Source organism: Eleutherodactylus coqui, chromosome 5 (assembly GCF_035609145.1).
Source record: "Eleutherodactylus coqui strain aEleCoq1 chromosome 5, aEleCoq1.hap1, whole genome shotgun sequence".
NCBI lineage: Eukaryota > Metazoa > Chordata > Amphibia > Anura > Eleutherodactylidae > Eleutherodactylus > Eleutherodactylus coqui.
In genome coordinates this window covers 148,048,654-148,072,601 of record NC_089841.1, presented here as the reverse complement: position 1 = coordinate 148,072,601, position 23,948 = coordinate 148,048,654, and the positions used below count along the sequence as shown (strand labels likewise).

Below are 23,948 nucleotides of genomic sequence, written 5' to 3'. Positions count from 1 at the left end.
TATATTCTATGAACATGAGAAGTTTAATAACTGTGCTGTGTCCCTGCTTATGTGTCACAGAACGTGAGGGTAGCAGAGTTATTATAACTCTGGCAGAGCAGGTATTTTTTTTCCCAATTAAGGAAAGCAAATGGCGAAGCCAGCAGTAAAGCGTAGCTGGGTGCGTATGATTTAGCAATGTTCTTCACGCAGCTCACACGTCTCCACCGCCCGTAAGGACGGACAGAGGCTGGACAAATAGATTTGTTTTCAGTTTTTTCCCACCAAAAGGCAGCACTGCGTATATTCTATGAACATGAGAAGTTTAATAACTGTGCTGTGTCCCTGCTTATGTGTCACAGAACGTGAGGGTAGCAGAGTTATTATAACTCTGGCAGAGCAGGTATTTTTTTTCCCAATTAAGGAAAGCAAATGGCGAAGCCAGCAGTAAAGCGTAGCTGGGTGCGTATGATTTAGCACTGTTCTTCACGCAGCTCACACGTCTCCACCGCCCGTAAGGACGGACAGAGGCTGGACAAATAGATTTGTTTTCAGTTTTTTCCCACCAAAAGGCAGCACTGCGTATATTCTATGAACATGAGAAGTTTAATAACTGTGCTGTGTCCCTGCTTATGTGTCACAGAACGTGAGGGTAGCAGAGTTATTATAACTCTGGCAGAGCAGGTATTTTTTTTCCCAATTAAGGAAAGCAAATGGCGAAGCCAGCAGTAAAGCGTAGCTGGGTGCGTATGATTTAGCACTGTTCTTCACGCAGCTCACACGTCTCCACCGCCCGTAAGGACGGACAGAGGCTGGACAAATAGATTTGTTTTCAGTTTTTTCCCACCAAAAGGCAGCACTGCGTATATTCTATGAATAATAACTGTGTTGTGGCCCTGCCTATACAATTCTTTCCCTGCAGTATCAATGGAGGGTGGAATGCTCTGCAGAGGCGATTTTGAGAAGCCCAAAAAAAATGCAGCACAGCTAACAGCAGCCTGGACAGTACTGCACACGGATAAATATGGCCCTAGAAAGGACCGTTGAGGTTCTTGAAGGCTACACTCACTCCTAACACTCTCCCTGCCTATGCAGCACTTCTGTCCCTAATGCCAGGTGCAACGGTCTGCAGAGGCGATTTTGAGAAAAAAAAAAATCCCACTGCTAACAGCAGCCAACACACAGCTATCAGTGGCCCTAATAAGGACCTTTGGGGGGTCTTGAAGCCTACACTAACTACCAATTCTTTCCCTACAGCAGCTCCGGTATAAACAGCACTGTCCCTCATCTAACTCACACCGCATCTGAGGCGAGCCGCGGGAGGGGCCGACTTTTATATTAAGCGAACACCTGATCTCGCCAGCCACTCACAGCAGGGGGGTGGTATAGGGCTTAAACGTTGCAGGGGGAAGTTGTAATGCCTTCCCTGTCTTTCAATTGGCCAGAAAAGCGCGCTAACGTCTCAGGGAAGGAAGTGAAAGTAACCAGAACACCGCATGGTGTTCGTTACGAATAACGAACATCCCGAACACCCTAATATTCGCACGAATATCAAGCTCGGACGAACGCGTTCGCTCATCTCTACTGCTCATACATTTATCTTAGGATTTCTCTCCATTAGTCAGTATGCACTATTGACATTTAAGCACACTCATGCTTGTATTAATTGACGCATTATCCAGCCAGTTATGTATTGGAGAGTCAAAATCATTTCTGGTATAATATGTAATTAATCCAAACTCTTCTTGTCAAAATAATTAACGCATTCATGAACTGATCTGGTCAATAATACATTTTTCAATTAATTATTTTATAGCCCCAGAGAATATAAAAGCAAACAATGAAGATTGCAATTGGCTGAAACATATCTCCCTTCATCTGTACTACCATTCCCATCTAACTGCAATGTATGAGGCCAGCTTCTATTAGTACCACTTGAAGGCTGCCTGTATTACTGGGCATATCATAAACAATCAAAATGTTCAAAACATCCTCTGGCATTCAAGTAAGGCCTTATGTCCACGGCACGTGCGGATTCTGCATGGGGAATCCCGCACAGAATCCACCCGTGCCCGCGGCCAGTGACCTTGAGTACCTGTCTGTGTCTTATTTTTTCTGTACTGCAGATGTGTGCGGATGTGTCGGCCGTCACGCCAGGGCACCTGCGCAGTACAGATTGTTTTCTTTTAAATCTCCTGCTCTTCCCACAGAATCTAGACAGACTGCGGATTGGACTGATATTGTGGATGGGCTGCAGGTTGGACGGCTTCCATTGACTTCAATGGAAGCCGTCCATGCGAAAACCGCAGTAAAGTGGAGCTTGCTGCGATTTTTATCCGTGAGCAGAAACTTCAATTAGTTTCCACTTGTGTGCATGAAGAAACATTTTCCTATAGCATGCTATGGAGAGTTCTTGCTGCAGAATCCATAGGCGAATGCCCGCTCTGGAATCCACAGCAAAAACCCGCCCGTGGACATGAGGCCCTAAGGGTGGTCAAGTGTGCATGTTACAGTAATTCTAATGGGCTGGCAGGTATGTAAGAACATGAAACAGACCACTGTCAGCAGTGCTATTGGTGGGAACAACAGAGTTTTATGAGGAAAATCTAACTTGCTCTAATTATCTTGATCCCTGGCATGAATCATTTGGAGATTTGCCAAAACTAATGTAAAGTAAAAGAAAACAGTTGTCCATAACAATAAATTAGACCCTGCTTTAAGTTTACAGAGGCTATGTGGAAAATGAATCCAGTGACTTGACTGGGTGTTCTAAGATGTTTCATTTTTCCTCTATATCTATGGGTCTAATAGTTATTGACTGCTTAAAGTATAACTGTGCTTTCAAACACACTTCTGACATGTCATAGGGACATGTCAAATGTTTTCATTACTGGGGCCACTGGTGTAACTCTAGGGGATGCAGTTGCACCCAGATCCAGGAGCCTTAGGGGGCCCATAAGGCCCCTTTTCTCCATATAGGGAGCCCAGTACTGTGAACAAAGCATTATAGTTGGGAGCCCTGTTACAGGTTTTCCATTGGGGCCCACGAGCTTCGAGTTACGCCTCTCTCTGGAGGTATGGGTGCTAAGGTCCCCACCAATTGCTAGAATGAAGCATCTGAAGCACTCATCAGAGTGCTTTCACTGCTTGCTAGCCGAAAATGAGCCTATAGAGTTTCTATTGAACGTGTGTTCAGCTAGTGAGCAGTGGCAGTGCTCAGATAAACCCTTCAGCTGGATCATTCTAGTAATCAGTGAGGATTTCAGCACCTGGACTCCCAGCAATCAAACCTTTTAGCATGTCTCTATGACATGGCAAAAGTTTTTTCAAAGCATGGTTACATTTTAAATACTTTATGATCATGACCACCTGTAGGCCAGTTTGCACCAAGCAATGAGTTTAACTGCAACCTTTCAACTGCAATGCACTCTGCTCATGCACAAAAGATAGTAGTATCTAAAAATTGTAAGACATGAGTAGTTTATGCACACCACACGTCACAAGTTCACTGGCCCATGTGTTTGCAAAGCCATCAAATATGTCATAATGCAAAAACTGATCTTTCATGTAAATGTAAGGGATTATACAGAACTACACGTTACTATCAACAACAAAAAACCTATAGATTTCTAAAGTACAAAAATATAATTTATAGTCAAGTTTGTCGACAAAGCTCTCGGTTAATTAAAGCTTTTCACACACGATACCAACTTAGAATTATAGCCCCAGCATGCAAAACAGGAAAGTTCAAATATCTATAGGTATACATCGTACGCATATATAATTTACTATTCTAAATCCTTCCTAATTTCCATACTCTGAACAAATTCTTTCATCCTAATTAGAGATGAGCGAACGTACTCGGTAGGGCCGATTTCGCAATCGAGCACCGCGATTTTCGAGTACTTCACTACTTGGCTGAAAAGATTCGGGGGGTCGCCGGGGGGGCGGGGCGTGGCATGGTGGAGCAGGACGTAGCAGCGCGGAACAGTGGGGAGCTCTCTCTCTCTCCCTCTCCCCCCCACTCCCCTCTGCAACCCCCCGCTCACCCACGGCGCCCCCCGAATCTTTTCACCCGAGTAGTGAAGTACTCGAAAATCGCGGTGCTCGATTGCGAAATCAGCCTTACCGAGTACGTTCGCTCATCTCTAATTCTAATCTACAATTGCTAGTCCTTAACTCTAATAGGTAATCATTACCACTAGAGATGAGCGAGCCCACTTGGTAAGGCAGTTACTCGAGCGAGCATCGCTCTTCTCGAGTAACTGCTTAGTGATCCGAGCAGGCTCGAGTGGGCTGCGGGGGTGAGCGGAACGGAGGGACGAGAGATATCTCTCTCACTCTTCCTCCCGCTCCGCTCCCCCAGCCCCCCGCAGCCCACCCGAGCCTGCTCGGATCACTAAGCAGTTACTCGAGAAGAGCGATGCCTGCTCCAGTAACTGCCTTACCGAGTAGGCTGGCTCATCTCTAATTACCACTAAAAAGGTGCAATCGGTTTTCATGTACATCTGAATCTAGGTCACACAGATACAAATAAGGGATCATAGAATTCTATGGGCTCATGCTATAGCTTCCAATATTACACATAAACAGACAGGATTTATTCTAATCAATTATGTGACACTACGAGAAAAAAAAAATTGCGGCATACTGCAACGCATGCTATCTTCTGGAGGTAATTTCCCCTATCAGTATTGATTGTAGAATAGTGTACACACATGGCAACACAGAAAGTGCCTACAGGTCCATAGCATGGTTATTTAGTGCACTTTATGTACTGCTGTGCGCTCAACAATCACTTATTTGGAACTAGTAGAAAGCAATCATTCTCTAATAAGGATTCCAGCTGCTCACTCAATACCTATTAAAAATGACAAAATCAACAAATGTCAGGGAATTTATATTCTCTTGTTTATAATGCTGGCATTTCCGTTAAAGGGGATCTGTCAGCTCACCTCACATGTCTGTTTTAGTAGATAATTGTATTCCCATGCAACATCAACTCTAGAGCATCTTTTCTTAAAACTCTGCAATGTGCCATTCTTCTGGTATTCCTTCTAGAAATGTATGAATAAATTAACAACTAGGTGTCACTATTCTCCTTGTCAAAGGGGCAAGTCTCTCCACAATCATCAATGATTAGGCAATGTGAGAGTATGTGTGGACACACCCCCAACTGGTAACACCCACCTGTCAATTTATTCATACATTTCTAGGAGGAATAACAGGGGGACTGCACAATGTGGAGTTATATGATGATCCAGAATTGATATTTCATGTGGAGTGTTAATATTTTCCAAAACAGACATATCAGAAGAGCTGAGAAGTCCTCTTTAATGATATAATATTGGCAATTGCTTGTCATGTAGAAGATTTCCATCTGTTTCCATATCTCCAAGTCACTTTAATGGAGAGTTACCATGCAAATATGAAGTGGTGGATCAGACACAAAGGTTCTAAGTGATAGTGGAGGTTTAAATGTTCAGGCTACCACAGACTTTTCCCATGTCTTATTTATAAGTCATACATGTCTAGGATGGTAAAGCCATTTTAAGATGGCTGCAAATTAGGAAATCCACCTTTTAAACCATTATCATTTACCTAGCGATAGAAAACTATTAATGCTATAACATACAGCGGTTCTGTTTATATTTGTTTATTGGTGATTTACATGTATTTTCTGTGTAAGCATGCTGAACTTTTCAGATGACTTTTCAAAATTAGCTGCTGTTTGTATACATGAGGAATAACGCTATCTATGGCCATTGTATGATTTTGTCTTCCTGTATTATTCACCAATTTCTCCCCTCTGCATGGTGTATATCTGATTCTTACTCTTCACAGGACTTGTGGGAGGAACCTGCTGCTGTGCTGTGTTCTATAGCGTGTACACAGGGAACTGCTCTCTAAATGTCTGTAACACACACACACTTTTAAAATCATGTTGTAGTACAGTGTAAAGTAAGAGTGAGCAATGGAGATGTGGTGTCTGTAGCTAAAACACAGTAAACAATAGCCTACTATGAGTTTCAGGCAGTGTGTGTAAGTGAGTCTCTCCCTTCCTACTTTCCCTACCCTCTGCTCTACTCCTTTAACAAGTACAATGACTCAACTCATCTCTCACCACTTTTCTAATGTTTCCACATGTCTTGTTAATCAATTGAGAACAGGCCATAGACAGCAAGCTAGGAGGAAGGAAGACAGCAGTGATTTTTCAGCACAAAAATGTAATTTTAGATAAATAAAGTGTATTGCAGTCTTGCTAGTTATCACACGGGTTAACTTATCATATAAGCACAAGTTCTTTGAAAAGTTATTGTCCATTTAAATAAAAGTTATTTTTTTACTAATCATTAATAGGGCTATTCCGGGACTTCCCATTTTTCTATTGAGGACCAATATGATCAATGGAGATCTGCCACTTGGATCCCCTCTAATCAGCAGATTTCTGCTGTCGCTATGGTCAGTGAAGGAAGCAGAAAGTGCTGATCACAGTGACAATGGTTTTGTGAATCCGCTGATTAGCAGAGACCCAACTGGCAGGTGCACGCCAATCATCTATTGTTGATCTGTTGGTCATCAATAGCAAAGATAAAAAGTCAAGAAATACCCCTTTAACTTTGTTCTATAGTAAACTATGTTAAATATAGCGATGCTGCCGCCGACCCATTGAAAACAACAGGCAAAAGAACGGGGTTCATATTTGGGCAAGATTTGTGTGTCTCGCCATGCACCTTCTCGGTCATGTAAAAACGGCCAATACTGTACAAGCTAATTTTTTATGCTTATTCATTTTTAACCCATCCTTCTGCAATACTTATACAGAAAAGACAAAACTTTTGTAAAGACATATTTAGATTATTTTGCACGTGATTCGTTGTCTATAAGTCTGCTTTGTGTCTCATAGCTGCTGCTAAATAACAGCACATGGCCAGCCCCATGGTGTCCAACACGTCATCCTCTCAGTTACAAAGAAACAATCGGTATCCTCTATTGACTGGACAAGCAGTAAGCAGGTGCTTAATAAAGGTAACTGCCTGAAATAAAAGCTGACAGTGTTATTTCCAATCAAGTAAAATGAGATGTAGCTGTTTAGTAATTAACAAACACAATCATGTGTCAGTCCTTCCTCTAAGTAAACAGGATGAGGGCAGGATTTCTTTTTCCCTCTTCAGATAAGCTATCTCCAATCCATCTTGATCTGTTGATAGTAATTGGAGAACCTTGTCAGGAGCGGTACTAAATTTATTGACGTGGTTTGCAGGATTTGCAGAAGCAGAGCTCTGAAGGACACTGCACTAAATCACTACATCCTTTCTGCACTTTTAACCATTTCTGTTTTTAATTGGGGATTTCACACTTTAGGGAATTGGCAAATATTTTCAAAAATATTTTAAAACATCTGTATGCTACACAGAATGCTACAGCCACCCTATCTATACGGATATCCTAAAGCTCAATTTGTCATATGTCAGCTCACCCTAAATTCCATATTGGACTCATATTATACAGGTCACCTTATACAAAAATAGATAATTCCGCCTGACACTCTGTTCCCTCATGTGGATATCTCTCTTTCAGTCTATGAAATAGACTGAACATAATTGGTTTGCTGGATAATGTAGAAATGCAGCTTTATGTTAAAACAATGTGTGATAATGGCATTTTTCTTTACAAAGCCATTTCTCCAGATAGAAGATAATCATGTCACCTTTGCAAACTTCCTCCTTGCTTATATTACCATAATTTTCAGCATACAGAAAACTACTTTGCGTGTGCGTATAATAGTTGTCTGCAAATGTCAAAAGAATTTCAGAATTTCTCTGCAAACATGTATTAACGTTACAGCCGGCCTTGACCGTATACAGTAAAGATGTTACGTTTAGTAGGTTTGATGATCATTGGATTGCACAGTTTAATAAGAAGTATGAACACCATTAAAATAAGTAAAATTTGGATGCATAGGTAATAAAAAAATCTTACAAGTAAAATTAAGTACATACAAGATGAATACATGTAAATGGAAGCAATACATAATTCTAGTCCAATGTAATAGTTAGTTATCAATTACTATTAGACACAAAGTTTATGATTCTGGTGTACTCAAAAGCTGAATACTCCACTTGGCTCTCCTGACCTTCCCAACAATGTGTCAGGATTTGAGTTTAGAGACTCCGGTATCCCAGGAGTTTTCATGGAACAACAGATGTCTGCGGACAGCTCCTTTGCAGAACATATTGACTGAAGGATGCTATTACATGAGCGCTAGTGGCAGCCACTAATGCTTGCGTTTTTGCGATAACTGCCGGGTAGCATCTGGGTTGGTATTGCAGCATAGCTCCCACTGAATGAAACGGAGCTGCGCCTGTAATACCAACCCAAACTGCTGCACTATGGACGGCGATTTCTGCTTCCTTTGCTGACCATAGTGAATCAGCTGATCTGCTGGGATGTGAACTGCGGGTCCTTGCTGATCATATATTGCTGTCCTATCAGTAATCAATAAAGGTAACAAAATCCCAGAATAACTGTAAAGCTGACTACAGAAATCAGATTAAGTCTGCCACCTAAAACATCATTGTTCAATCATACAGCTCTCCTCAAAACTATCAAAAGCATTACCCAGAAGCATCACCTGATACTGATTTTTTTTTAAACTTATAATACGATCCAATTTTCTGTTAGTTGGACAGCAGCTCCATATTGAATTCAACACAAAGGAGCATATTTTCAGCAGATTGTTAGTTGGTGATTGATTTCTTGGTTAGGGGCTTGTTCGCAAATTGTGCAAAAGTTAGTCGCACAAAAGAAAATTGTGGTTAACTGCACAAAAAATCGTGTGAACGGGCGGTTTCCAGCTCTCAAGTCCTGAACTTAATTAGTGGTGAAATTGCCCATTTACACGATTGGGAGCTGCGTGTCACTGAAAACAAGTGCTACTGCTTCAGGAGGAGAGAGAGAGAGATGAAGGAAAGACCCACAGGGCTTTCCTTCATTGCTTGGGACTCCCTTCATCTCAGTGGGGCTGGAGGGATATCCCTGCTGCGGGGACAGAGAGATTCCCCTGCAGGGGAGAAGAAGGATTCGCCAACTGCTGGGGATTTCCTTATTCTCCCCTGCTGAGGATACCCTTATTTTTCCTTGCAGGGGATGCTCTCTCCCCGCTACAGGAGAATTCTTCCAGCTCTGCCCTCTCTCTCTCCCCGCTATGGAGGAATCCCTCGGAGGACCCCTCTAATCCCTCCCTCTCTCTTTCCCTGCTAGCCCCACTCTCTCTTTCTAGCCCCGCCCTCTCCCTACTATGGTAGAATTCCGCTGTAGCGGGGAGAGAAAGGGTAGGGCTAGAGGGGTTCTCCCAGGGGTTCCCACATAGCAAGGAGAGAGAGCGTGGGCCAGAGGGGTGGAGCTAGAGGGCAGTTCCCTTTGTTTTATAGGTCTTTGTTCTACCCATTATGTGAAGATATCCAGTAGAACACCTTCATAATCAGAGAGAAGATCCTGTTGGAATTCCTATCTGTTCAGATTGTATTATTTGTACATCTTCACTAAAAGAGAATCTAATGAAATAACAATGAGACAATGATGGTGATTGTAAATGCTCAAAAACATTCAAATTCTTATATTTAGTCAATAGTAATGAATCAAGCAATTCCAGAAAACAAAAGAAGAAAGGAAAAAGTCTCCAACAAAATCATTACTACAAAGAAGAGGTTTCTTATGAACTAAAAGCTAAAAATGCAGATATGGAAACAAATCAATGTACTAATTAATGTTCCTGCAGTCTCAGCCAAAGCATTAGCTGCTTGTGCATATTGCAGCTCCTTCATATTACAATATACTGGCATGGATAAATTGCGGTATCTTACTATATTGCAGTCATCCTAATTTCACTAACCCAAGAAGCACTAATGTATGTTAAGATCAAACTCTGTTTTTCATCAATTTGCAACATTCCAGTCAAATCTGCATAAAATGTTGGATAACTTTTTAAAATACATTTTCCTATACTGATTGTGTTTTGATGTCTATTCATATCTAAAGCTAAATTCAGAATTCTACTAATCTTGGGTTATAGTACCTTAGAGCAGTGTAGTATGGGAGCTCAGATGATAGATACACAGTAATAACCGGCTACATTACATGCCTGACTGTGCAGCGGAGATAAACTGCTGTCTGTTTCCAAGGGGAACCAGCAAAAGTTTTGAATTATTTGATGTTGACTTCTTTCCACACACACATATTATATACACATATATGTATAATATGTGTGTGTATATATATCTACTGTTTGTCTGCATAACATACCTCTTATTATCTTTGCATCAGTTTTGAGTTACTTGATGCTGTTTTCTTCATATATATATGAAGAAAGCCCTCAATGACTGACTGACTCACTGACAGACTGGCCACTAATTCTCTAACTTCCCGATGTCGTACACACATGAAATTTGGCATGACCATTCTTTAGGGGCTAAATAGGAAAAGTAAAGAGGTCACAACACGATTGTTCAATGCTAAGTGCAAACGTATTGGCACCCTTGTATAATGTACCTAAATCTAATTCTCTAACTTTCCCGTGTTGTACAATCATAAAATTTGGCAAAAGCATTCTTTAGGTCCTAAATAAGAAAAGTAGCAAGGTCACAACTCGATTATTCAATGCTAATTGCAAAAGTAAGCGCACCTCTATGTAATGTAACTTCCCTGGGTCGTACAAGTGTGAAATTTGGTGCGAGCGTTCTTTAGGTCTAAATGAGGAGAATGGGATGGGTGGCATATTCTGCAGAGTGATATTAGTACATGCAGCCTGAGGAGAATCTAACGCTCCTTTATGTGTATACATATTTTATTCTTCGATTCCTCTAAAGTAACCTTGACTTCATAAAATTTTCCGTGCAAACAATATGTAAACACCTGTATCAAATTAACCTGGGCAAAGCCGGGTATATCCGCTAGTATTATATAATATATATATATATATATATATATATATATCTCAACATCAAATAATTAATAACTGATACAGAGAGAACAAAGGAGGTATTTGCAAATTGCCAACTGGTTATGCAGACTTAAACAGTTAAATATCATTAAGAGTAGACATACTTCCATATAAGAATTCTTTTAAATGAAATCTATACTTCCATTTAATGGTAAAATAATCCCAATGGTTTAAAGTGATGCTGTTGTCTACTATAAGCAGCATAATCTAGATTATGGTGTTTATAGTTTAGGTGATGTGGCGTCCAGGAAGCTTCTTTACATACTCATCCGGTTCCCCTTTTCCTGTGGCGCTCCCCGATGCAGTCGGCGTATGCACAGCCAGCATTACTCTTTTCAGTAGGCTTTGTGCACATTCCAATAGAGATGAATGGGAGTGCGTGTGTGCAACTTTCTGAACAGAGTCAAGCTGGCTGTGTGTATGCTGACTTCACTGGGGAACACCACAGGGACAGGGGACCAGGTGAGTATGAAAAGAGTTTCTCCAAACTCCATATCACCTAATCTGTAAGCACTATAACTTATGGTGTTTATAGTTAATGACTGGTTCCCTTTAAGCTGTTGATCCTCAGCATAGGTCATCAATAGTAAATTGGTGAGGTTCAAACCCCCCACTAGAGCTCTGTCGTTCATCTGACCAACACTGCCACAGTGCAACTTAAAGAGCAGCAGTTTGTTGAAAACACACAGCTCCATACATTCATCAGCAGCTGAGAATGGTACTGCAGGGATGGATCGCATTTAAGTTGATGGGCCATCTTTCTAGAGTTGCTTTTAACAGCATTCAGAGATATGCTTTACAACAGTCACATGGACCATAGTAAGCTGTAGATAGTAGATGACTCATTCTACGGTACAGTGAAGAAGTTGTTGTGCAGGGAGGAGGAGTAGATAAGTTGTGACCATCACCTATTATGAATGGTGGATCCTGTGTTCTCTATATATAGGAGTTAGCCTTCAGTGTAATCCTGCCTGTGATGATAATGAGATACCTAATGAAAAGTGATCTCTACTGAAATGTCAGCTTAGTAGCTTGAAAGAAAATTACTAAATTTTAGATTTTTTTTATATACTGCCATGTAAAAATAAAAAAATATGTGTTTAACGTAAAAACTTTATTTATACAAATGGTCGTTTTTTATAACATATTCTCTTTAAATGGGTTGTCCAGTTACTGGGCAAAATGCCCCTTTTAGTGTCCTCTGCACTAAAATAAGACGATGAGCAGAGCTTACCTGTTCCCTGTCACCGTGATCCAGAGCTGCAGTGCTGCTGTAGCCCCCACATTTGTTGTGACAGATGATATCACTGTCAGGTGACTGCTGCAGCCAATCAGAGCCAATCATATTTATAATACAGCTGAATTCACATTGGAATTAGACCTGTATTCTAATGGAAGTAGACCTTGCACTTAAACTTTAATGCAGTCCCCTGAAGAGCTTTGGACACTTACTAACCATGGTGCCTCAAGCATTACCCTAATGCCCAAATTTCGGTCCACCCCTGTTTTAAATGGTCACTTTAAAGCAATGCATGTTACTACAGTCAAAATTAGCATATATGTATATCACTCTGTTTACCAAGAGTGATGCTTTTGTGCTGAAAACTCTCTCTAAAGTGTGGGCTATTAGATATCTTCCTAAGAGCCCATTTACACTGAAAGATGATCGCTCAAATGACAGTCTGAGTGACAGTTTTGAACAATCAACTTTGCATTGTCTATAGTAGCTGATTAGCTACTAAAGAGCTATGCAGGCGGAGGGGGACACTGCCACTATCACTCAGCGAACAATACAGCTGTTTTGCATAAGCAAACAGCTGCAATGTTCTCTGCGCTTACAGCTCACCTTCGGCTGTGAACTACCAGCGGGACACGAGCTGAAAGAATCTTATCAGCACCGCCGACTGTGATAACAGCCTGCACCGCTGATAAAAGTTCATCGCTCAATTCTAGAAAATTAGAATTGAGCGAGGAACGAATTGTGCATGAAAACTGCACGATGTCTGTGCATGTAGACGCAACGGTTATCGCTCAAAAGATAGCTTTGAGCGAATTTTGAGCGAGAATCATTGTGCCTAAATGGGCTTTTACTAATTGTAGTGACAGAGACACTGACACAGAACATAGAAGTATGTGTGTGTGTGGTGCTCCTGTCTAATGCTGCCCATAGAAGTCTTCAAAGAAAATAGGGCTGAGGTGGAAGCTGCAGCAGAGTGTAAGAGACTCATTCAGACATGCTGCTGCAGTTAATAGTGAGTAATTTACAATCTCACAGCTAATTACATCACACCGACACTACTTAATATCGCTACATAATCTCCTGTATGATGCTATTAGTTCTTTGTGTGTTCTGCATAGAAGTTAGGGAGCAGAATCTGCTGTTTTCTCCATGTGCATTGTATAGAGACATCATAACAGCAGTCTCCACCCACCAGCTCAGAGAAAGCTGAAAATTAGATATACAGCTTGCATAGGGAGAAACTAGTGAAAAACATATGGAATACAAGTCATATAATGGCCATAAATAGTGTTATTTCTCATCTACACACATAACAATGTAATTGTGGAGGGCCAATGGGGTTGCCATGGCAACTGGTTGCTAGGCACTTACAAAAAAAAAATGTGCACTTTCCCCTATTTGTATAAAACAAATATAAAAATTTCACATATTTGGTATCATGGTATCTGTAACAACATTGAACACACTATTTATCCTGTATGGCAAAAAACGTAAAACACAAACAAACCAAAAGAAGGTGCAAAATGCGTATTTTGTTTATTTTGCCTATAACACAAAAAAGTGACCACAAAAGCTGTATTTACCCCAAAATGGAAGAAAAAAAACTACAGCTCATCACGCAAAAAACAAGCCCTCTTAGAGCCCCATCCTTGTGTTTTCTCCCCTGTCCTTCAAAACAATTTCTAAAAGTTTTACAATGCATTGTATGTACCCACTAAAAACTACAGCTTGCCATACAAAAAAACAAGCCCTCATACGGCCATGTTGGCTGAAAAATAAAAACGTTATGCCTTTTGAAAAGTGAAGATGAAAATACCCCAAAAATCATTGTGTCCTTAGGGCAAAAATGCGCCATGCCCTTAAGCGGTTAATGTCCTGGTGAAACATTTTCTATGCAAGAATTTGTTTACGACAAATAGAGGATGTATCAGTGTAAAATACATGATTGGAAAAAAATCTATGAGCTGACAGGTTGATTTTCCCATTAGCAGCCTAAGACTACAGGAAGACACGAGAAGTATGAAGACTGGGGTAAAGAAAAAACCCAGAACACGAAGGACTGGGGCACCAAACCACTGAAAAAAGAGCAACAGGGTTTCCAAGTCATATGAAGTGTAACTTATCTTTATTAACAATCTTAGCCCCTTTCCAGAACATTAATAGGTCCAATGGCGGGCTTAATTTGTGATTGTTTTTAACCCAAGTCACAGTTATCAGCAGGACATGCCCCGTGTTCAAAAATGTGGCGATGATTTCAAGAGTGAGAGATACTGGGGCACGACTTGCACAGAGCTCCAGTATTATTAAATCCTCCTTATTGTTTAGAAACAAAAACAGGCAATTATCCTCACAATCTCACATTGAGTTTGCATAGTGATTTCTCCATGGCTTTTTGGATGCTTAGAATATTACATTAAACTGTACAATGTAGGACCATACTTTTTAAGCTGATTTTTGTGCGTTTTAGAAATAATTTCACAGTAGAGGCAATTTTAGGGACTGGCTTAATTATCTGTGAATAATAAGATATCCTCGGATAGCCTTAAGCATTCTACCTGCTTTGGAGTATGCAGTAGCTCCTGTGCCATAGAGGTGGCTACAACAGCCTTGTTATTAGCTGTGCTGGAATGAAGGTAGAGTGACAGTCCAGAGACGAGCTGCACTCCTAGGTCTGTTATTGTCACTTTGTCATCGAGCACTGTCACTGTCTTTTCTGCCAGGATGGAATCGGAGAGAGGGGACATCACCTACAACAAACAAAGAGACTGATTTAATAATAAGCTAGCATATCCATTATTTATAGGCTATTCCCCACTGAGCTCAAATAAACAAAATAAAAATAATTTCCTATGGCCCTGCCTTATTATACAGTCATAAAAGATTAGGAAACAGATTTAACTGCTTTAGTACTGAATGATCATGCAAAATATATTACAGCTGACGATATGCACAAGGATCCTATGCATGATACATTTAACATTGCTTATTACTAAATGTCTAATGCAACAAATTTTTTTTTGTAATATTGTTCTTTTTATGTATACATTGAATGACGGAAACCATTAAAAAATCCTAAAAAGGTGGACTTGCTAAGAAATACTCTTGTTTTATAGTAATTAGAGGAGTTAACGTTTCAAAAATTCAGTTTAGTCGGTTTGCCAAATTTTGTCAAAAAGTTTTGTTCAGTACAAATTACTTTAAACCAAATTGGAAGTTCATAAAAACCTCTAAGAGAAGTGCTGAACCGTTGTGACGGTGGTACCTCATCAATGGATGTAGCTGGAGAGGGAAGAAGGACAAAAAAATTGCTGGGGAACTTAGATTAAAATCTGACCAAGGACAACATCTGCACGGAATAGGAAGACACGGTGCAAAAATTGTCTTTGGTCAGATTCAAATCTAAAACTCCATCCCTGCAAAACAACAGTGCTAACCCACTGAGCCACCAAGCACTTTTTGTCCTTCTTCCTCCTCTTTCTGCTTCTTCCTCCAGAAGAGTAGAAGGAGAGGCAGGAGAAAAAGAACTATAAGGAGAAGATGTATTCCTTATTTTCTTCTCCTCCTCTTCCTGCTTCTTCTTCTTCAGAGGAGAGGTAGGAAGGAAGAAGAAGGAACAGCAGCATGGTTACTTAGTGTTGCACTGCTACCTTGCAATGCTAGAGTCCTAGGTTCAAATTTAACTAAATGCAATATCTGCATGGAGTTTGTAAGTTTTCTTTATGTTTCTTTTTCTCCTCTGTCGAAAGAAGGAGCATGGTGGTTTAGTAGTTAGCACTGTTACCTTGCAGTGATGGGGCCCTATCTGAACCAAACAACATCAGAATAAATTATTTTTACAATACTTATTTTAGGCATAATATTTCATATATTACATACTTGTATTGTGGTCATTCCAACCTCCTTCCCAATAAGAAGTCTACCATCTTGGAGCTTGGCAATATGAGATTCTTCTAGTTTCATGAAATCTTTCACCAAATCTGTCACATCAACCTGCCACTCTGAACCCAGCAAGAAAACGAGCTGTCCAGAGGGCGTCGGGTCTTCAGCTACAAATTGAGTGAGAACCCGGACCATTGCATGTTGATACTGAAGAGAACACCCTCGTCCTTTGCGTTCATCTTCATCATCATCATCACTGTCTCTAGTTGGCCTGAAAGGTAATATATTATCTGTTAGCATGTTATGCCTATGTGTATCTATTAGCAGATTGTGGCTCTAATATACTCTACTGAATATTTTTCAACAGTTTAGCTCTAATAAACTTCTGTTTTTTCCATACTACTTGTGACACTGCACTCTATTTGAGTACTGGCAGACATCATGTTCGTACAAGTGTATAAAGAGGAAATATTTCCATCTTCTGATTTGAAAATGGAATCTTATAAAAACAAGACAAACCAACCTCCTGTTTGAGATAATGGGCACTCGCCATCCTTTAATTTGACTTAGTTCAGTGTCAGAGATATCTATCTGGAGAGGCAGTCGAGGAATCCAGATAGTAATCAGCAGAGGTGCGCTCAGATACTGGTATGTGAAGTTCACCATCACATCAACCTTGCCCTTCATTTCCTTGCCGTTGACAAAAACATAGTCACATCTCTCTGAGACCTAAAGGAGAAAGCAACATTCAGGTGGCTGACAGTAATAAGCAGGCCTATTCTCTTTTCTATATTCATTTATAATACAAGGATGAGTGTTGTTCCAACTCTGAAAATAATAGATTTTATACAACAGAATTGCTATTGTGTCAGTTGTCCTTAGTAAAACCTACAATACAGTATTCCTTGTAACCAACTCTCAAACAGCCTTTTATTTTACTATAGTTCGAATTATTTAGTTTCTTGGTCACTGACCTTTAGGTCAATATATATATATATATATATATATATGATGAATCTATAGGTATAGATTAGTGGTGGTCAGTCTACCACATTATGGTGGCCTCAGATACGCCCCTGCTGGAAAAGTTTTGGAGGGGCACACAGGGGTTGTCTGGTATAAGTTTACTCCAAATTAAACATGTTAGATACAAAGGCCCAGGGAGACCGTGTCACAACACAATGAGTGCAGTGTTATGCGGCCACGTTATGGTATTAGTATGATTTAACATCTGTGTTGGGATCTCTGGCCAGAGGTTCTGTCGCAGATCCGGCTCAAAATACCAAAAGAAAAAGCACTGTATGCAGCGCGTTTTCTTCCATCCAAAAGTGGGGCAGCTGAGTGGAAACCGAAAAGGATCCCATTATAGTCAATGGGTTCCATTCGACGCTGTTCGGTTCCGTCGTGAGACGGAACCATTTGGCAATGGTGATACCTCTTTCCTGCTCCCCGAATAGAGCAGGAAGCTGAATCCCCAATGCAGGTGTGAAATCCCCCTAACTCGAGACTGCTGGTTTACAGTCCACAAGCCAGAAACCCAAAATAACATAAGAACTCATACGAAGGAGGCACAAAATATATGGAAGACAGAGATCTGCGTAATAGGTTATTCAGACTACAAAACGAGTCACTGTAAAAACTGGCAAGGATATCAATCATATAACACATTAACAGCATTATACAGAATAAGGAAAATTACAAGAATTCAAAGAAATAATGTATCAGCTAAAAGGTCAAGTCAAAGGTAATTATATGCAGCATGAAGGTAATCTTTGACCAAAGCTATGTGTTTACTCCTCGAACATTAAATTATATTATGAAAGTGGCCATACACATTGGATTAATCTCCTACAAGGCTGCCAATTTTGGCAAGACTGGGCAACTATCTAACATGTATGACTGTGCCCCGACTTTCCCTCCAATGGCAGATGTCTGAGGAAAGAAACACCAGGCTGATAGATTTCAATATGCCCAATTCTTTTGTTCTCAGGGGAGATAAGACGCCACCAGAGGTATCGGTCAACAGTTTTTTCCTTCTCCGTATTCAGAAGTCATGCACAGTTGTTTAACAACTATCTGACATGTATGGATAACCTAAGGGTATGTTCACATTATAGATTCGTTGCATAAAATCCTTTCCACACATCTGATTGAGGCTGATTTTGCAGCATATATCTGATTTTTACAAACCTCCGCAGCAAAGGCGATACCCCAGATGCACTGCACGAATATTTAGTAGATCTACAGTGTTTATAAAAGATAATATTACATGCAGTACAAACATACCATTTTCCTATAGTGGTGGTCCTCCAAATCTTAGCTCGAGGTGCACATTTCAGTAGAAGTATCTTAAAAAGCTTTAGTAATTTAATTGCCCAGTTAAATGCTACCAAGTTGCTGAAGCTTTAGAACGCTTTTAAGCTGTAAACTACACGATGTCTGGTTTCACATGTTCTATTTAAGAGCATATAATGTGACACGAACAATTACGTTATATGCTGCCTTACATTTTCAATACTTATATAATTGCAGCAATAAGTAATATCAGTTCACTGTGCACTGAACGGAATGAATGTGAAAAGCATTAGCCTCCAATTTGCCTATACATATACATTTTTATGTGATGATTTCCCTTTGTTTCCAGCAGTAAAGCCCAATGATTTCTAGTCACCTTTCTCGTATGTGGCTTGGTTTATGTCTATTTTCATTTTACAGCTAGAAAAAAGTGTGAACACAGAATCTGTAGTGATTGATATTCACCAATGCACTCTCTGTAGATGGGGAATATAAAATAAGGTGATAATGCAGTCCTCCGAAAGACAGCAGCACAATACAAAGTGCAACATTTTAATGAAAGTCTCTCCAGCAGTGAAGGCACCAGCAGAAATGCAATTGCATTGCATCCCGTGTCAGCAGGCTGATCCTGAGGTGTGCCTACAAGCTTGCACATTATTTATGGGGCTCCTGGTATGTTATGCAAACACAGACACTTCCAGCATTTCTCTGCTGAATTTCTAATGAGATCTACTTTGCAGCCAAGCACAGAAGCAGCATTAGAAGTGGACAGCCCATCATCACAACTTTCTGACAAGAGCTTCACCTCTAGAACAAAACCCTGCAGGGAGATATGAAAGCTGCTCTTTTGTTCAAGTATTTCTGCATATTGACACTTAAAAATACGTAGCTTTTTTTTTTCTCTTTGTCGAGTTTTGTCACCCAGGGAATATGTCTTAATGCACAGCGGTGTGTCATTTATCACATCGTATATGCAAGGCAGATTTATCTTTAGAAAGCAGAGTGCTGTAACTACTGGCCAGAATGTGGCAGACAATGTAAAAGTGCTCTGAGTGTTAGAAAGTTTCTGCGTCACTGAGAAGATGCGAGGTCTGGAAAGACGTCAGAGATGCATTTTATCTCCAAGAATATTAGATTGTAGATTCTTAACAGAATGCATCCCTGATTTGCTTCAGAAGGGTACTGTTGAGCTAAAAGAGAATATCTCTGTGATTAGGACCCCTGAGACTTGCATCCAGCACTTTTTTTTTTACTTTAGAAGAATACCCTGCAATCTAACAAAAACAAAAGAGACCCTCAGGGTATGCTTTATAATGTTCTTAGCATTTACACTAGAACTGTAGTACCCAAGAGTTGGGGCCCCGCAGCATTTCTATTACTACCCCATGTCAAATGTGTATGTATGAATAAAAAGGTGAAAAGTCATATGTATGTCTATATTTATTTATGTGGAAGTATGTATAAATGGTCAAGTAAGGGTTAATTGTTGATGTTCCTTCCACCTAACACTGCATGACTATGAAAAATACATCCTAACCTGCTGTCACCCTTTTCAGTCACCTCTAGCCTGGGATTGGGTAGAGAGATTTCCCTAAGCTCAGGATTGGTTAGCAGGGAGAGTATAAAAGACAGAGCGTATGTGGGGTTAGCCAGTCTAGTCCAGGTCTGGAGAGAATCTAGTCCAGAGGAACCTGAGATGGAGACCGGGAAGGAAGAAGGCGACCATGTACTCTAGCCAGTGTGGTGGATGTAACATCTAAAGTGTGAGTACGATATCAAGTTATGATGGAGCGTTAGCAGAGGGAAGAGAAGGGGAGATAAGAGAGAGGCAGAGAAAGAGGAGAAATCAAGTCAGTAATCCAAGTGTCAAGTAATAGTCAAAGCCAGGGAGGAAAAGCTGGAAGCTAATGATAGTCCTCTGAGAAAAGTGTTAGCAACATTTTATGTCTGCAAGTGTAATGAAAGTCTATGATCTACCTCAAGTGAAAATAATGCCAGTGATGTAACGACTGAACAACCACGTACTCACTGTCTCCCTACAAATAAAAGTGTACAAGTTGGTTTCACAATCTACAGTTTATGGCCTGAAGTCTCTTCCCATCATCGAAATCCTGCACTGAGGTACCACACTAATGCTTCAGGGATAAGGACTACATTTTTATTGTTTATTTCTTCAAATTTTGTATTTTATTATTTTTGCCTGAAACGGGTCCCTACCCGTATACAGGCTGGCGTCACGGCTACAACAACTGCCTATTATTTATTTTTATTCATTATTTTTACCACTGGTGTAGCCAGACCCTAGACTGGCATTTTACTACTCGGCCAGGAGGAGCAGCAGTGTCTCTGTGACTACCATCTTATTTCTGCCCCACTGTTTGCATACCTCCTAGGACTGGGTCGCTGTAGAACTAATTGCGGCTGATCTTCAGCATGATCAGGGCTGGCCATACATTTTAAATAGTAGTTCGGCCAACAGCTATTTCTCCAGACCCCCCTTCTCCCATACAGATGCATACTCGGACACCATGTTAGGGAATTATAATCCCTATTGCTTCTAAAAATTCACACAAGGCACATATCATGGGCCTCGTGTACCTTCATACAGCCTTGAGTACACAGATTTCTAACTATTTTTTGTTAAGGGGTTTATCCAGGTTTTTAAAATTGATAGCCTACTCTTATAATAGGCCATCAATATTAGATTGTGGGGGTACAACTCTTAGAACCCCTACCAATTAGCTGTCTGAAGGGGCTGCAGTTGTTTAGACAAGACCATGCTTTTTTCATTGCTTTGTACTCCATACTGCTACACTTTTAGTAGTGGCTGTTCTAGGTATTGCAGCTGTGTTCTCTTTCAACAGGTGTAAGGTAGGAGTGCCAAGTCTAACACCCCCACTAATCAAATTTTGATGATTTGCTTTAATGATGGGCCATTACTTTTAAAGACCTGGATAACCTCTTAATGATTGTAGATGGAGGTCAGTACTATTGCTCAAATGTTTTGAAGCCAGGCCCAAGCTACCTTTTTGTAGCTGTTAAAAAATCATTGTAGGTTGACAGGCGCCTCATATTGGTTGCCTTTCAGTGAAGGAGTCAGCAGAACTGCAATAAAACAGATTGCAACATCTATACCAACTTGAAGGGCAAGTAAATGACCCCGGACTTGACATTTAGCACTAGATTACCATGGACAGAGGGCTAAACTGGTGGGCTATCATGGACAAGCCTTCAATGAGTGGTTGTGTATTCACTTGGCCACTAGGAAGTATACTCAGTGCACAATGTCACCATAATGTGGCTTATATCTGACCATATACCAGAAATTTATAGCAGTATTTTAGGGTTATGACCACTGAAGAAAATGGAGTGCCGTCAGTAGGTGTCAGGTATCTAAGATGATGGGGGAACTGGACGTAATTCTCAATTAAAAATGACTGAACAGTAAGTGGGAGAAAGTGTGATATGAATTCTAAATCATTTATGTTATGTATTTTTATTCATATACTGTAGTTTTAGAGTTTACAGTTTCCTTTTGAATACTAAATCAAATTAGTTCTATATCTATGAACACCATGTTTTTATTGCTATACTTCCATTTTAATTTGCTTATGGAATGTACCACACTAGAAGCACAAAATATTATAGATATAGTATACGCAGGACAATAAGAATTCAGTTCAGACACATCCACCAGCTCATATTGTGACATTTAAAGGGAGAAAACAACTGCCTCCGTTTATCAACTGATTGATGCAAAAAGTCAGACTGATACAGTTTTTAATAAAAATGTACAGTTCCGTGTAGAGTTCACGTACTTGTATAATTTGAAACAGTAAAAAAACTCATCTGTTATCTGTGAAGAAATACTTGTCTACAAAGGTGTCCCTACATGACAATTTACCCAGTCCCCTGAGAGCCTGCGTAACTTTAGAAAAGTGAAAGTTTTCAACAATTTCAGATGTAATACTCAGAACAGTGGAAAGTTCTCTCAGCCTGTCACAAAACATTGATAATATCTAATTTCTATTACAAGGAACATATTGAGGCTGCTGGGAATCCATCCTTTGGAGTAACCTATTAGTTTTTAAACAATACAGAAATAATCCTAATGCTCTTTGGATACATCTATTGCTCCTCTCTGAAGACACAGAGTGTTAAAGAGAATCTGTCAGCTCTACTGACTTGTCTGTTTTAGTAAATGTTTGTATTCTTCATGAAATAACAATCCTGGATCATCTTTTCTTAAAACTCTGTGTTGTAACGTTCCTCTTATTCCTCCTAGTAATTTATGAATAAATTGACATCTGGGTGTTACCATTGACTTTTAAAAAAAGGGGTGTGCCCCTACACTCTCTGATGCTTTCAGCACTGATTGGACAACTAGGAACACCCAGTTGGCAATTTATTTATACATTTCTAGGAGGAATAATAAGGGAACGGCACAACACAGAGTTCTAAGAAATGCAGATCCAGAATTATCACATATTGAGTAATGTAATTATTTACTAAAACGGGCATGTCAGGAGAGTAGATAGGCCCTCTCTAAACCACAGATATATACAAGTGTATAGAGTTTATATGAATCACCAGCAAATAAACCTGCTGCACATCTTTATCTACTGAACATACATTGTGCGCAATCAGGTGCTTAACAAGTATACAGATTTGACCCAGGGAAAACAGTTGCTAATTGAACTGCATCTTTGCTATAACTGCATATAGCTGCAGCCTGAATCTTGAGACATAAAAGAGGCTGTTTTCATCATATGAAATATCATTCCTTAAGCTAGAGATTGTGGAAGACAGTATGTGAGATATGTAGGAACATGCAAGGAAAAGAAGAAGATAGCTTAAAAGTGAAGACGTAACTCTCTTGTGTTGGGCAAAGAGCCTGGCTGGAAATACTCAGTACCTACAGCACAGGGCCAAAAATGACCCAAAAACTGGTAAACCACCAGTTGAGAGAAGGTTCTTCCCATTATTCTATGGTACAACGTTTGCGTATCTTGCTGGCAATCTGGATCAACTACACAGCTAATCCGAATATCTTTCAGGATTACTGCTGTAAACATTATGAAACCCACAACCCAAGTCAACTACAATCAGGACATTCTTTTATTATACGTTGGATCCATTATAGTCTATGGATATGTTTAGTTTATACTTTCCAAATGGTGGTGTAAGCATAGCATAAACATGACAATATCTTATGCGCAATATCACTTCTTTCTATTATTGGATAAACTGTATAGTAATGGGAAGCTGCAAAGGTTAGAAGTTTAGCATGCGCAGAAGAGTGTGAACACAAGCCTTCATCACTGACTATAACAGTGTGGTCATTTCAAGTAGGTGGAGGTGTTTGAAAATAAAAGATAATTTGGTTTAAGTATCCCTCATGTATTTTTCAGACCCAGCAAGCAAGATCAGTATTTTATGCAAGGATAGACACAAATTGCTGTACATTAGCTTTAGCTTCTCTTCTGCTTGCTCTTTGGAATCGATTGACCATTAATGTATTTCTCTATGTTTTTTATGAAGCCTTAAATCTGT

General features: G+C 40.0%; 1 protein-coding gene across 1 annotated transcript in view; it reads right to left on the bottom strand.

Moving 5' to 3' along the window:
- TMEM132C (transmembrane protein 132C) overlaps positions 1 to 23,948 on the bottom strand; it is a 530,618-nt gene that overhangs the window by 15,735 nt on the left and 490,935 nt on the right. The window contains exons 6-8 of the mRNA XM_066603398.1: positions 16,624 to 16,829; positions 16,098 to 16,371; positions 14,777 to 14,968 (exon numbers count right to left, since the gene is read on the bottom strand). Of these exons, the coding sequence (XP_066459495.1) occupies positions 14,777 to 14,968; positions 16,098 to 16,371; positions 16,624 to 16,829 (672 nt within the window). The remainder of the gene's footprint in view (positions 1 to 14,776; positions 14,969 to 16,097; positions 16,372 to 16,623; positions 16,830 to 23,948) is intronic.